We start from the raw sequence: 15,011 nt of genomic DNA on the forward strand, positions 1-15,011 counted from the left end.
TGTAATTATTATCTTTCACTTGGACTGTTGCAAAAGCTACTTGATTGATCTCCCTGCCCTCCCACATACTCCCTTACAGTCCATTTTTCAGCTGGCATGTACTCTCTCTATATCCCCTTAACCAGCTTTATTTTCTTCATAGTAACTATATTTTTTTATTTATTTGCTTGCCAATTGTCTCTCTCCACTGCTAATATAAGTTTCTTGGGGGAGCTTCTTTGGTCTATAGTATTTTCAAGCATAATGTCTAGCACATAATGAGTTGCTCAATATTTGGTGAAAAATTGGGAAAAAGGATTGTTTTATGTGCTTTTTGAAAATTTTAGATAAGAGTTGCAATATCTCTAGGAGTTTTTGACAATTACTATTGTATAAATGTTGAAAACCCTAGTACCCATGAATTGAAATTGATCCTTTCCCCCAATTCTCATAGGACACATCAAATTGAGGCTGCTCCCACCAGTGCTGCAAGTGATGGATTTAAGGCAGATCTTGTCTTTAAGGAGATCGAGAAGAAGCTTGAAGAGGTGAGATCTGTGTAAAACATTGCCAGGGACTCTGAGGCTTCGAAGTGCACACAGGTTTCATGTTGTGACACAAGTTGAGAATTTTTGTCATGTTGTCAAGTATTCAGTATGTTTTAGATTTCTGAGAGTTTAATTAAGGCTTCCTTGTAATTCTAGTAAGAATTTTATTTCAGAAATGTACAGATCTCCAGATGGAGTTAGAGAACTAGAATAAATAAGGTTTAAAATTGTCCCTCAGTCCCTTGTAAGAGAGAGATTTAGTTCTGGACAAAGTTCAGGTGTATAAGGGGTTCTCATATATTTTGGTGTAATTTCCTTCTGAATTAAAAAGATTTTATGTAGAATAATTCCAAAGAATAATATTTTAAATAATATTTAAGTGAGCCTTTAAATGTACATGATTCAAAATTCTTTTTTAAAAGGAATCATTTGTATTTGATTTCTCTGTTTTTCTGTACTGGGAGTTGAACATAGGGCCTTGCACATGCTGGGCAAGCACTCTACCACTAAGCTACATCTCTGGCCCTTTTTATTTTGAGACATGATCTTGTAGGTTAACCAGGCAGACCTTGAACTTGTGATCCTCCTGCCTCAGACTCCCAAGTAATTGGCATTACAGGCATGTGCCACCACACACAGATGTCTTTTCAAAGTAATTTTTAACTAATTGTTTTCTTATAAGAATTGATACTAATTTTTCAAAAATTTACATTGTACAGAAATAAACACAAAATAATTATTTTTAATATTTAGTTTTTAGTTTTAGGTGGATGCAATATCTTTATTTTTATGTGGTGCTGAGAATAGAATCCAGTACCTCACACATGCTAGGCAAGTGTGCTACCACTTGAGCCATATCCCCAGTCCCCAAAATAAAAATTTAAACCTCCCCAAATTCTACTACTCACAGTTCACTGAAGTGTCAACAATGGTGAATATTCATTCAGATATCTCTCTCTACTTAAATTTAAAATTTTATAATGAGGATCATACAATATATGTTGGGTTTTTAAATTATACCATATATGCAGATATTTTTGTACAATAATTCTTGATAATAATCATATAGAAGCAACCTAACAGGAAGATTATTCTCCTTTGATAGAATTAGATATTTATTTCATTGTTTCAAACTTAGAAATATCTGGGATTTCATTATTGATTTCTTGAGACCATGCAAGGTACAGTTACAGTCACTATCACAATTCAAATTACACATCTGATGTGGAGTTCAAAGTGGACTGAAGTAAATAAGAGGATTCAAAACTTTTAAGCTGTGTATTTCAGTCCAGTTAGAGCCACAGAGAAGCAAACACTGTGTGTGTTTCGTAATATTTACTGCTGGGCACAGCATCTAAGGTGATTACACTGTGGGTGGGAGGCAGCTGTGTCTTGTGAAAGGGCCTAATATTTCCAGGATCTTCATAATGATCAGCAGCCTTCCTGAGATGGAGCAGGGCCAGGCTGATAGCTCCAAGAGAGTGCCACTAATCCAGAAGCTGTAGGAGGTTCACATGGTCATCTTGTGAGGTTGTATCTGCATGGGGCTACCTGTTGTTTTATAGTCTGCTGTTTTCTCTTGCTGTTTCTTGGCCATCAATATAAATCTTTACCATCCTTTTCAGTACATAGTATGTGTTGCACATATGTATCATAATTTATTTAACAAACTTCCTATGATTAATATCAGATTGTGTTTAAATTTTGAAAGTAAAACACTACTATAATGAATTTCCTTTTGCACTTGTCTTTAGGTACTTATTGCAGGATCAACTTAGTTTAATAATTAAAGGACAGAATTGTTGGATAGTTAGATAAATACATTTCTCATTTTAATAGTTTGTGAAAGTCCCCACCAGAAGGAGGGTATTGGTTGGTGGACTTCCTAACAGTTCAGGAGAGTAACTTCTTTCTTTATACCTTCTCTGATACTGTGTTGGTTGCTTAAAAAAAAAAAAAAAATCTTTGACAACCTAGTAGGGAAAAAAATCTCATAATTGTGTTTTGAATTTCTTTAACTGTCCACTGTAAAATGAAGATGGACTCTAATGAGGGTTCAGCTTGATTTTTCTTCTTTTTCTTTTTTTTAACTGCAGTCTGTTTGAAAAATCAAATAAAAGGATTAGAGATCATCTAGTATGAGGTCTGAGGTATGACCATAGATCAATCATTGAATACTCCATTATTGAGATTAACAAAGCAGTGCTGTTTTTATTTTGCGGTATGCTTTTAGCTTTGCAAATGTATGCCTCTTGCTCCCATTTTAATTCCTTTCTCTTCCATGAACTCACCCCCACAGACCTTGTCCCCTTGTTTCTTTTCTCCTTCCCACGATTGTCAGTTTTCTCAGTATTTGCAGCACTAAAAAGTGAAAGTCTTGGAATCTTTTGTCAATTCATGCATTTTCTGCATTAGCAAAGGCTGTTTGGTAAGAGATTTTATTTCCACTTTTGTCTTTGTTAGCAATACTCCATTGCCCTTCTTTGAATTTGTCTTAATTTTTTGTCCCTATTGAGTTTACAACAGGACCCTACTCCATGACCTTTTGCCTACTCAGAAAGAAGTACTTTTCTTCCCATAAGGAGGCAGTTAGAACTTTCTTAGTACTAATGATCTCTAGTTTCACAACTGTGTTTTCTTTTTCTCTTTAACTCTCTGTCCTTCTGCTTCATTTCCTTGAATACTCTCATTCCCACTTCAAATGAAAATGCTTTATTGACCAAGGGATGTGATTTTCTAAGAGTCATTTGGTTCTCAGAAGTAATACCAAGTACAAATTAATCTACAACTATCTTAAGGAGATAAGAGGGTAAGTAGTAGTAAGATTGCAGGAATTTCTCTTCGAGCATGCAGGTGAAATTTCTAAGTGCTTGCTGATGTTTTCCTGCTCTAACTTGTCAGCATCTGCTCATAGATGTATTCCTGAGCCTTTGTGCAAGCGGGTGGTATGGATGTACCTACAATAGTCCTTCAGGGGCCACTGGCCCCAGAGGAAGTCTGGCTCTTGGGTGTCTTAGCACATCACACCAACATTATTAACTCCCTCTCCTAGGTCATCTCCAGAGTTAGAGAAGACTCCAGGGAATGTGGGGAAGACTGAACTTTCTTCTAATTCATGTTATGGTAGCAGATACTATTCTGCTGTCATAGGCTCACGTTTGGACAATTGATACAACCTACAGTTGTGGTACAGTGTGGTCAGATGGAAAGAGGAGCGAATGTGGGATTGTGATTGAATTCAGGTTTTACTACTTATTAACCATGTGTTCCTGCCCCTCAGGGAACATTGTTTAGTGGAAAGAGAGACGTGGAAAATTTTTTCCAGAAAAAAATAACTATTTGGGTGCATGTGCAGAAGTCCATCAGAATTCTTCAGAGGAAGCCTTCCCAGAAGAATTAGCATGTGAGCTGAGACTTGAACGATGAGGTCAGGGTAGGAAAGAAGAATAGGAGTTGAGCAACATGGGACAAAGGGCATGAATGAGGTGAGGGCATAGAAGCATAAGAGACCTTGGTACTATATTCAAAATTATCAGTATTGTTAGAGCATAAAATCTGTGAGGGAGAGAAAGTGGCTGGTGATCAGAGACAAATATGCCTCAACTCATGAAGATTCCTAAATGATAAAGATAGACTTCACCCTGTTGCCTAGGGGAGACCATGTATGAAATTCAAGCCTTAAAGTGTTGGAAGGTTATGTTAAGAATTAGAGTTAGGTTATGTTAGATGAATTGCTTGGCAGCAATATAAAAGATAGTCTGAAGGGTGCTTGACCTTTATTTATTTACTTTTTAAATATTTTTTATTTGTAGATGGACACGATATCTTTATTTTTTATTTTTATGTGATGCTGAGGATCAAACCCAGTGCCTCACATGTGCGAGGCAAGCACTCTACCACTGAGCTATAGTCCCAGCCTGGTTCTTGTCCTTTATGAGCCTTGGTTGCCTTTTCCACATAATTAGAAAAGTTAATGTTAATACCTACCCAGCTACTTATAGGGCTTTATGAAGGTTAAAGAAATAGTATTTGTACAAATACTTGAAAACTTTGAAGCCCCCCTCCCCAGTTATTAAGATTTATTTAAAACATTTTGGGTAAACTCTATTAAGGTAAAACAAAATAAGATAATTTCTTTTTTTTTTTAATATTTATTTTTCAGTTTTTGGCAGACACAACATCTTTGTTTATATGTGGTGCTGAGGATCGAACCCGGGCCGCACACATACCAGGCGAGCGCGCTACCGCTTAAGCCACATCCCCAGCCCCAGATAATTTCTTTTTTACTTAAAAACTTGACAGTGGTTTGGTTTTTTGGTTTGACTAGAAAATATTGGTGGTTAATTTCAAAATATTCACATAAAAGATGCCTCCATAGCTTTTGAGATAAGTAGGCCTAGACTGTATGTTTTTAGGACAGCTGCTTTGGACCCATGATTGATTTCAAATAGGCTTAGGGTGATTTACCTGTATAAGAAAAATATTGACACACCCAGGATTATGAAATAGTATACCTATTTTAGAAAAGCAGTTCGGTAGTTCCTAAACAACTTAGACATTACCTTATTACTCAGCAATTCCACTATATACCTAAGAGAAACTAGAATTTATGTACACACAAAATATTTTACATAAGTGTTCATCACAGGATTATTCATTTTTAAAAAGTGAAAACAACCATCAATGGATGAATAAACAAAATAAGCTGCATCTTTATAGTGGAATATTACCTGGCCATAGAAAGGAGCAAAATACTGATTGATATACACTTCAACATGCACAAACCTTAAAAACATTATGCTAAGTGAAAGAAGCCAGTCACAAAAGACCACACATTGGATGGGTATGGTGGCACTCAGCTGTAATCCCCACTATTCAGTAGGCTGAGGCGGGAGGAACAAAAGTTTGAGGCCAGCCTCAACAACTTAGTGAAACCCTGTCTTAAAATTAAAAAAAAAAAAAAAAAAGGACTGGGGGGCTGGGGTTGTAACTCAGTTGGTAGAGCTTTTGCCTTGCATAAAAAATATTAAAATAAAAAAGGACTGGGGATGTAGCTCAGTGGTAAAGCACCTCTCCAGTACTAAAAAACCCCCCAAACAAACAGACAAACCCATATTGTATGATTCTATGTATATGGAATATCCAGAATAAGAAAATCTGTAAAAACAGAAAGTAGGTTTGTCATTTCCAAGGGCTGGTGGGGAGGAACAGGGAGTAACCATGAAAGGGTTCAGATTTCTTTTGGGATTAATGAGAATGTTCTAAAATTAGTCATATTAGTTGTACTTCTTTTTTTTTTTAATTAGCTACACATGACAGTACAATGATCTTGACAATTCATACATTTGAATCAAATGGGGTATAATTTCTCATTTTTATGATTGTCCAGGTTGCAGAATCACATTGGTCACACAGTCACCTATATATATACAGCAATAATAATGTCTATTTTATTCTGCTGCCTTTTCTATCCCCCCTTCCCCTCCCCCCCATCACTTCTCTCTATCCAATCTAATGTGACACACTTCTTTTTTTTTCTCCTCACAACATCATACATGTATTCCGTATAACGATGAAGGTCTCCTTCCATCTTCCTTAGTTGTACTTCTTTGAATATGCTAAAAAATGATAAATTTTATGGGGTGTAAATTGTGTATCAATTGCTATTGTAAAACAAACCACAACAAAAAGAAAGAACAAATTTAGGACATAGCACTGCATACATAGAAACGAAGGTTGGTATCTCATATGATCTAATGTATGTTCCTCAGGGGAAATAATTATTTGAGTATTTCAGGTGCATCATATTCCTGAGCATAGTAAACTCTTAAATCTTTGTTAAAAGAATGACTATCATGATACAGAAGAAAGAATCTAGGGTATAAATTATTGCAGGCCTGTAAATCTTAAGTAAAAAAAGATAGGAAATAAAAGCTATTAGAGATAAGAGAACTTAAAAGGTAACCTGTTCCAAACTAAATGTAAATGTTTATTGGATTTCCTATATATTTCTAGTAACCCAGCCATAAAATATATTACTAATAAGAGCACTATAAATACCTAAGAATAAACTTAACAAGAAATGTTCAAAAGCCTGTGTGGGAGCTGGGAATGTAGCTCAGTTGTAGAACACTTGCTTAGCGTGTGCTAGGACCTGAGTTCGAGCCCCAGCACTGGTGGGTGGGGACTGGGGGGGGTATGGAACCTACAAGGGGAAAATGTTTCTCTAAGGGACATTAAAGATATACCATGAAGGGGCTGGGGTTGTAGCTCACACGCTTGAGGCCCTGGGTTCGATCTTCAGCACCACATTTTAAATAAATAAATAAATAAATAAACAAACAAACAAAAATAAAGATATTGTATCCATCTACAACTTAAAAAAAAAAAGATATACCATAAAGATACACCAAGTTCATGGGTGGAGATGCTTAATATTCTAAAGATTACTTCTGTCCCAAACAGATCCATATGTTCTATGTAATGGTATCTAAATTCAACTGATTTGTGGGGAAGAATTAACTAAATGATTATAAGTACATATGAAGGAAAAAATGTTCCCCCAAATCTAAGAACAGCCAAGAATATTTGGAAGAAGATGATTTTCTATGCCTAAGAGTAAAATGCATTTTATATCTACAATATTAGCAAAGGATTAGCAAACATCATAGAATAAAATAACAACAGAAAATGCTAACATCCATTGAGCAATTGTTCTGTGCTTTGTGGGTATTTATATAATTTAATTCTCATGTAATTCTATGTAGGTAGTTATTGTTTTATTTCCATTTAACAGATAAATAAAAACCCTGAGATATAGAGAGGTTTGGTTTAATAACTTGTCCAGGGAGATAGAAATATATGAAAAAGGAGGAACTTATGGTGATTGCCAGAATCAGAGTTAGCAGAGTTTAATTCTAAGAATTTACCCATATATAAAAGTGAGTTATATAAAATTGTTGAAATATAATAACATTATTCATAGCATTATAATAAGAGCCAGAGTTAGAATTAGCAAATTCTAACAAGAAAAAAGGTACTGGTTAAATGAAGTGCCCTTTTACAGTTTTATATGTGGTCATTTAAAATTGTGTGGAAGCTCGCCTGGTGGTGTATACCTGTAGTCCCAGCAGCTCAAAAGGCTGAGGCAGGAGGATTACTTGAGTCTAGGAGTTCAAGGCCAGCTTATGCAACATAGCGGGACCCCTTTCAAAAAATTAAATAAATTAAAATTGTATGACAGGATGTTAAGTGATACACATAATGAGAGTAATTAAACAAAAGATTACAAGACAGCATGATCCCATTTTTAAAATGCATATGCTGAGAAAAGAGATGGAATTTATTCCAACTATGATTTTCTTTGATAAAATTCTGAATGATTTGTATTTTCTTCTTTTTGCTTATCAATATTTTCTAATTCTAACACAATGAAATGTGTTTCTTCTCTAAGGAAAAATATTTTCAATAAGATTATTGTGCTGCTTTTGTTTTTTAAAAGCTAGAGTACGAGGTTTGGTCATCCTTTCATTGCACATCCTGCCAGCTGCTCTTGCAGTCCCTGTGCTTCCCTTATCCCCATGTGTTGTCATGTGGTCATGAAGGATTGCCAGCATTCACTTTTCTGTCTCCTGCTTTTATATCCTTGGTGCCTGGAACAATGTCTGACTTAATAAATGATTCAGGAAGGAAAGTTGAAACAGAGTGGGAATGAAGGAGAGAAGAAGGGAAGGAGAAAGGACACCTATCTGAAGAGGTGTGGGTCTGAGGATATGTTTTTATATTTAGGCCAGCTTTGTTCCCCAAGATCCAAAAATAAGTGGTGAATGTAAGCATTATACTACTTAAATAATTCTTTAGACTAATACAAAAATTAAATTACTCCCCCCAAAAGTCTTTGGTCTCACTTTAAGTCTGGTTGTAGGAAACCAAAATTAGACATAAAAAAAACATTAATCTGCAGAAAGGCAGTGAGGATGCTTGCATTTTAAGAGACCAGAATGAATCGTGCCCAAATGATTGAGAAAAATGAAGGCTGTTTCAGCAGAAAATGCTGGCACATTTTCTTTCTTTCTTTCCCTTCCTGCAGTTGTGCCTGAGAGCCATTTTTAACAGAGGACTTGGCAGATTTGGGAATTGTTGCCTGGTTGCCTTTCTGACTTCTGGGTGAAAGATCCTAAAGGAGCTTGGGGACTGCCCAGTGGCCCAGCTGCTCACATTTTGTACCTGTTTAAACATTTATTTGCTTGGGGAGAAAGCCAGATAAAGGGACCTAATATAACTCTGAGTGTTATTTTTATTTCCAGGATGGGGAACAGTTTGTGAAGAAAATTGGTGGTATTTTTGCCTTCAAGGTGAAGGATGGTCCTGGGGGTAAAGAAGCCACCTGGGTGGTGGATGTGAAGAATGGCAAAGGATCAGTGCTTCCCAACTCAGGTCAGTGCAGCAGTAACTTGGTTTATGGAACAATGACTGGTTCACAAAGACTATCAGCTGGGGAACTGGAGTCTACTTGGTTATTCCCCAAAAGTGGAGTTACAGGACCTTGTTAAAGAACCATTGAATCTTGGGTACAGGAGTAGATCAAAGCTGCCTCTTCCCAAGATTGGGAGACTCAACCACAGAGCTGATAGTCGTAGGCTTTGGAATTAAATAATCTTAGGTTGGGGGGCTGGGGATGTGGCTCAGTGGTAGTGCACTCGCCTGGCATGCTTGCAGCCCATGTTCGATCCTTAGCACCACATACAAATAAAAATATTGTGTCCTCCAAAAACTAAATATATATATATATATATATATATATATATATATATAAAATCAATATCTCTCTCTCTCTCTCTCTCTTTAAAAAAAATAAAAAATAATCTTAGGTTGGGGTCCTGGCCCTGACTCTCTCAGATTCTGACCTTGTACCAGTTATTTACTTCTCTTTTAACAGTGATTTTCTTATTTGTAGATGGGCCTGATAAATGGTTCCTATTTCATAGTGTTAATGGAAGGGTTAGGAATATTCTTTGAATTAGCCTAAAGAACATGGTCCAGTGCATGGCTATATGTATGGCCTTGGAAGACTGGCTTTGCTACTATTTCTCTTCTTCTCATCCAAATCTTTCTTGAATTCATTCCAGTCACCTTTTGTCCTGATCAGTATCATAAATCTGTTTTTGCCAAAGTCATCAATAGCCAGTATCTTGCTGAATTCAGTGGTTATTTTCCCACCCTCATGATATTATAATTCCAGCTTTTCCTCTTCCAGGCTGGTCCTTCCTGGCCTCTCTCGCTGATTTCTCCTTGTCTCTCAAGTTCATGAGTGTTACAAGGCTCAGCTCTATTTCATTCACTCCCTGGGGATCTCATCTAGTTTCATGCTTTTAAAACAATCTACAGTGATGATTCCCAGATGTATGTGTTTAGCAAGTACCCAGCTACTGAACTCCAAAGGGTTTATCCAGCTGCTTAAATGACAAGTTTTCTAGGACACCTGTCTTAGGGCGTTTTCTGTGACTATAACAGAATATCACAGACTGGGTAAATTATGAACATTAGAAATGTATTTGGCTGGGGCTGAGGCTGTGACTCAGTGGTAGAGCGCTTGCCTAGCATGTGTGAGGCACTGTGCTCAATTCTCAGCACCAAGTATAAGTAAAATGAATAAAATAAAGGTCTACACATCTAAAAAAATATTTAAAAAAAAGAAATGTATTTGGCTTATGGTTCTGGAGACTGGGAAGTCCAATAATGAGCAGATGTATCTGGTGAGAACTTTTCTTACTGCATTATAATATAGTGAAAGGGCAAGTGAGTGTGCATGAGACAGAACGAGAGGAGGGAAGAAGAAGGGTGGGGCAGAACTTACCCTTTTTTCAGGAGTCCAGTCCTGCAACAATGGCATTACTCTATTCATGAGAGCAGAGCTCTCTTGGCCTATTCACCTCTCCAAGGCTTCACCTCTTAATGCTGTTATAATGGCCATGCAGTTTTTAGAGGAAACATTCAAAGAATAGCAATACCTAGCAGACATGTCAAAGCTAACAAGTGTCAAACTTAACTCCTGATCCTTCTCCTGCAGTGTGTACTCCTCCCACTATACTCATGTGTTCTATATTTCCTTAGTCCAAAAGCCTTGAAGTCATCCTTGACCCCCACTTTCTCTCATACTACCCAGTCTAACCCAGCAGCAAATCCTATCCTCTACTCCTACCACCTGGTCTGAGCTGTCCTCTTATTTTTACTGAGTCTGCTAGCTTCCCTTCGTTTGCACAACTAGCCAGAGTGATCATTTAAAAACTCAAGTCCAGTTTTTGCCCTCCTCTTCTCAAAACCATCTGATGACCTTCAACTCATTCCAAGTAAAAGCAGAAATCCTACAATGGCACCTCATGATCTGTCCCCAGTTTTTTTTTTTTTTTTTTTTTTTTTTGTCATGGCACATTCTCCCTCACTTTGCATCAGTAACACTGGCCTATTTGCTATTTCATGAATGTGAGGTATTCTCAATGGTGTAGGGGATTTTCTGTTCCCTCTAGAATTGTCTTCCTCAGATATCCTCCTGGCTTTCTGGGCAGTTCCTTCAGATCTTTGTCCCAGGAGCCCTTCCCTAACCACCCTTTTAAAAATCATACCCCATTGTCATTCCCAATTGTGTGTGTTTAATCATTTTGGATTTTTTTTTTTTTAGTTGTAGTTGGACATAATACCTTTATTTTATTTATTTATTTTTATGTGGTGCTGAGGATTGAACTCAGAGCCTTACACATGCTAGGCGAGTGCTCTACCACTGAGCCACAACCCCAGCCCCCTATTGTGGTTTTCTACCTTACTTTTCTCCATAGTATTTGTTTCTCTGTGATATACTATATAATAATTTTTTATTAATCTACTTATTGTTCATCTCCCCATGTGAGTTGTAATCTCTGAAGGCAGAGCTTTTTGCCTGTTAGATTCACTGCTGCCTTTCTAGCTCCAGAACAGTACCTGACACATGGTAGTCCTTCAAAAATCAGGATGTTCAAACAACTGAATGAATGGCACTCAGCAAGCCTTCACTCAGTGGTAGCTGTATCACACTGTTAAATTTCTCTTGTCTGACAGGGTTTAGTGTAATTTAGATGTATGATAGATTGGGACCAGCTTTTTGAAGGGTTTAAAGGGTCATGATAGGAACTTTGAAAGTTATTTGATACATAGTGAATCCTTTGTTTTTTAAGTAGAAAATAGTAAAAGTCAGAGCTGTATTTTAGAGGATGAAGCTGGTGCTTTGGACCTGATGAACTGGAAAGGGAGTGATCAGAGGCAGAGAGAGCAGTTAGGATGGATGTCACCATTGAGTGATCAGCATAATGTGGCAGTGAGCAGAGGAGTGTTGTTCAAAGTCAATGCTGGGGTATTTGAGGTAAAATTGGTGGGACCTGGAATCTGTGTAGAAGAAAGAGGTCTATCACAAATGATAGTGCTTCATTTTTGATACAGTACTGAGGAAGGTCCTGGAGGAGATGATGACATCAGGAGCACAGGCTCAGTGAAAGGAGGGTTAGCCTAGCAGGGTGGGATGAATACTTCTTTCTCTGAAGGGGCACTTCAAGGGGAGAGCAGGTTGACAGAGCTCCTGGAATAGAGTGTAGAGCTTGGAAGCAGGAGAAAAAGTTAAGAGCATTTTATGTGCACTGTTGATAAGGAATCAGTGAGAGGATAAAGAAGGAAAAGCTAAACAGTGGTAAGGGCCTGCATCTGGTATGGGCAGTGTGACTTTGTTGTGAAGATTCCTGACTTACACGTATCTTTTTTTGTTTTCCCCCCCCAAAACAAGTAGGCACAAAAAGATTTTATATCTGCATTTTATGAGCTGCCCTCTAAGATACAGGAAGTAAAGCTAAAGCTTAATCTGGATTCTAGCTTTTAGAAATAGAAAGAGCTTTGGGAAAAATAATAATGCCATTTTTTTAAAATAACTAAAGTTAGTAGTTTGTAAGATTATATTCTGATATTTTCCAACAAATGTTAAGGTGATTTTGAAATGTCTCCTGTTTCTCCTGTTTCAATGTTTTTGGTTAGTCATTTGTCATGAAAGGTAATTTGCTTGTTGAATGGTTTCAGAAAAGCCTTGTTCCCTGCAGAGTGACTTTTCTCATGTGCTCAGGTGCTGAAGAGATCTTAGCCTGGGGCAGGGTAATTTCTGCTGAAACTGACACCTGTTGGCAGTCAGCAGTGGTGTTGAAAAATGGACTTAGCCAGTAAAAGCCACCACTGGAAACTGCCATCTCTTTTTACATCCACTAACAAATGACCATTTGTTAGATATTAGCTATGTTAAAGCATCAGTAACGTGTCCTAGTTTGAACTGGCATCTTAAGGAGAATTGCTAATTCTTGTGACGTGTATATAGGGCTAGGAGGTTTACTTCTTGTTAAAGAAGTAAAAGTCATTTAAATATATTTAATTTGCTTGTATTTTAAGAGCTTGGTAATGATTATATTAAAGACTTGTAGATTTTGTGCACTTTCCATAATCTTTTCTTGCTTCTGGGTATCTTTTGGTATCTTTTTCATGAGTTCCACCTTTCCCATCTCTCCATTGAAATGATTCACATAGCGTATCTCCAAGAAGCCAGCTTTGGTTTATCTAACATTACATGATTTATCTAGTATTCCTTCATTCTTTATTCTTCCCTCCTAGCACTTGAGTTCTCAACCTTATCCCTTTAAGAGTAACATGACAGAGAAAGCTTCAGAGTCTTCTACCTCCAAGGTACATTAGAAGGAACATAGCCTTTGGAGATACCTAGACCTTGGTTTAGTTTAGGTCTTGGCTCTGTCCCTTACAAGGTACATATCTTCCCTGAGTCTAAGTGTCTCATTTAGAAAATGGGTGAAATAACCTGTAAAGCTGTTTTGAGGATTAAATAAGGTAGGGAAAGCACCTAGTTTTATAAGTGCATACTAAATCCATGCTTCCACCCCAATCCATGTATTAAATACTGATTAGTTTACATGCATAGACTTGTCAGCTAATCCCCCTAAAAGGACTTGGAGAACTGAGAAAACATCTGGGATTCATTAGATGCTAATGAATTGGTGAAGGCCCAGTCAAAACTAAGTTGAGGGATTATGTTAGTCAACTTTTTGTCACTGTGACCAAAATATCTGGCAGGAACAACTTAGAGAAGAGATGATATATTTTGGCTTATGGTTTCAGAGGATTCGATCCATGGCCAGCTGGCTTGATTTCTTTGGGCCTGAGATGAAGTGGCACATCATGGTGGAAGGCATGGCCGAGGAAAGCTGCTCACCTCATGGCAACCAGGAAACAAGAGGGGGGAGGGGAGAAGACACACTACTAGTGACCTAACTTCTCCAACTAGGTCCCACCTCCTGGTAGTCCATCCAACTATGGATGAATCCACTGATGATGTCAGAGTGCACATGACCTATCATTGCCCAAAAGCCCCACCTTTGAGCCTTGCTGCATTGGGGATTATGTTTTCACCATATGAGCTTTTGGGTGCATTGTAGATCCAAACTATAACAGGAATGTTTGCATCCTTCCTATGACCAAAGAAAGCCATAGAACACAGGAGTATGGGCTTTGACAACATGAATCTGCTGTGTGATCTTGGGCAAGTTTTTTGACCTCTCTAACTCTCATAGGATTGTTATAAAGATCAGATGAGTCCAGGTATGTGAACTGCTTAGCATTGTGAGGGTACCATAGATGTCAGTATTACAGCAGCCACAGATTTTACCCCTACCCCAAGTCACCTTTCAGTGACTAGGAGTCCTTTCTTGGAATATTAGGACCAGGCCCAACTATCTCACTTTGTTAGCTTTTTACTTCCCTCTCTTTAATATATATATCTACAATAGAACATTTTCTAGACTATAAATTCCTTCACTTTGAAGGCTTTAAACCTTTTTTTCCCCATAATAAAAGAAAATTTCATTAGTAGCTAAGATAGAATGACATTGAATTAGAGACTCTTCCTGAGTTGTAAGAGATATAATAAAAACATTTTTTTCTCTCTTGCTAGTTATTTAATAATATGGGCATGCCATGCTTTAACAGTTTACCTCTGTCTCATATTAAGGCATAGGTTGACTGAGCCATTTACTGATTGCTCTTTATGTGCAAAGCATTCTTCAGTAGCCTGGGAACACAGCAGTGAACAAAACTGATAAGGCTCTGCCCCCTTGAAGTTTTCATTCTCTTGGACAAATACAGGCAGAAAAATATGTAAATATGTAAGGTGGTTTCAGATAAGTGCAGTGAATAAAAAGTAGACTAGTAGAAAGTGCCTTGGTTTTGGAAAGTGTTCAACTTGAATTTGAGCTAATCCTCTTTTTTATTAATTTTTTAATCCTTAATGAGAAGTGGAGCCAGCTGCTAAAGCACTATTGTTATGTTGGTAGATTGCCTAAAAAATCGACTGCTAAAAAAACTGGTCTCTTAGTGAATTTTTCCCTTTGCATTTGACACATCCCATTTGCCCAA

General features: G+C 37.3%; 1 protein-coding gene across 3 annotated transcripts in view; it reads left to right on the forward strand.

Moving 5' to 3' along the window:
* Nucleotides 1-15,011, forward strand: part of Scp2 (sterol carrier protein 2) — a 106,612-nt gene that overhangs the window by 84,423 nt on the left and 7,178 nt on the right. For 2 of the 3 annotated variants that reach the window (XR_013427789.1, XM_040288684.2), the window contains exon 13: nucleotides 434-527. Coding sequence is in view for 2 of the 3 variants with exons in the window: in XM_040288684.2 (XP_040144618.1) it covers nucleotides 434-527 (94 nt within the window). In the remaining variant the exon portion in view is untranslated. Of the gene's footprint in view, nucleotides 1-433; nucleotides 528-8,833; nucleotides 8,964-15,011 lie in introns of all 3 variants that reach the window. The other variant, XM_005326052.5, reaches the window with a different exon arrangement.

The sequence above is a fragment of the Ictidomys tridecemlineatus genome, chromosome 11 (genome assembly GCF_052094955.1).
Source record: "Ictidomys tridecemlineatus isolate mIctTri1 chromosome 11, mIctTri1.hap1, whole genome shotgun sequence".
Classification (NCBI taxonomy): domain Eukaryota; kingdom Metazoa; phylum Chordata; class Mammalia; order Rodentia; family Sciuridae; genus Ictidomys; species Ictidomys tridecemlineatus.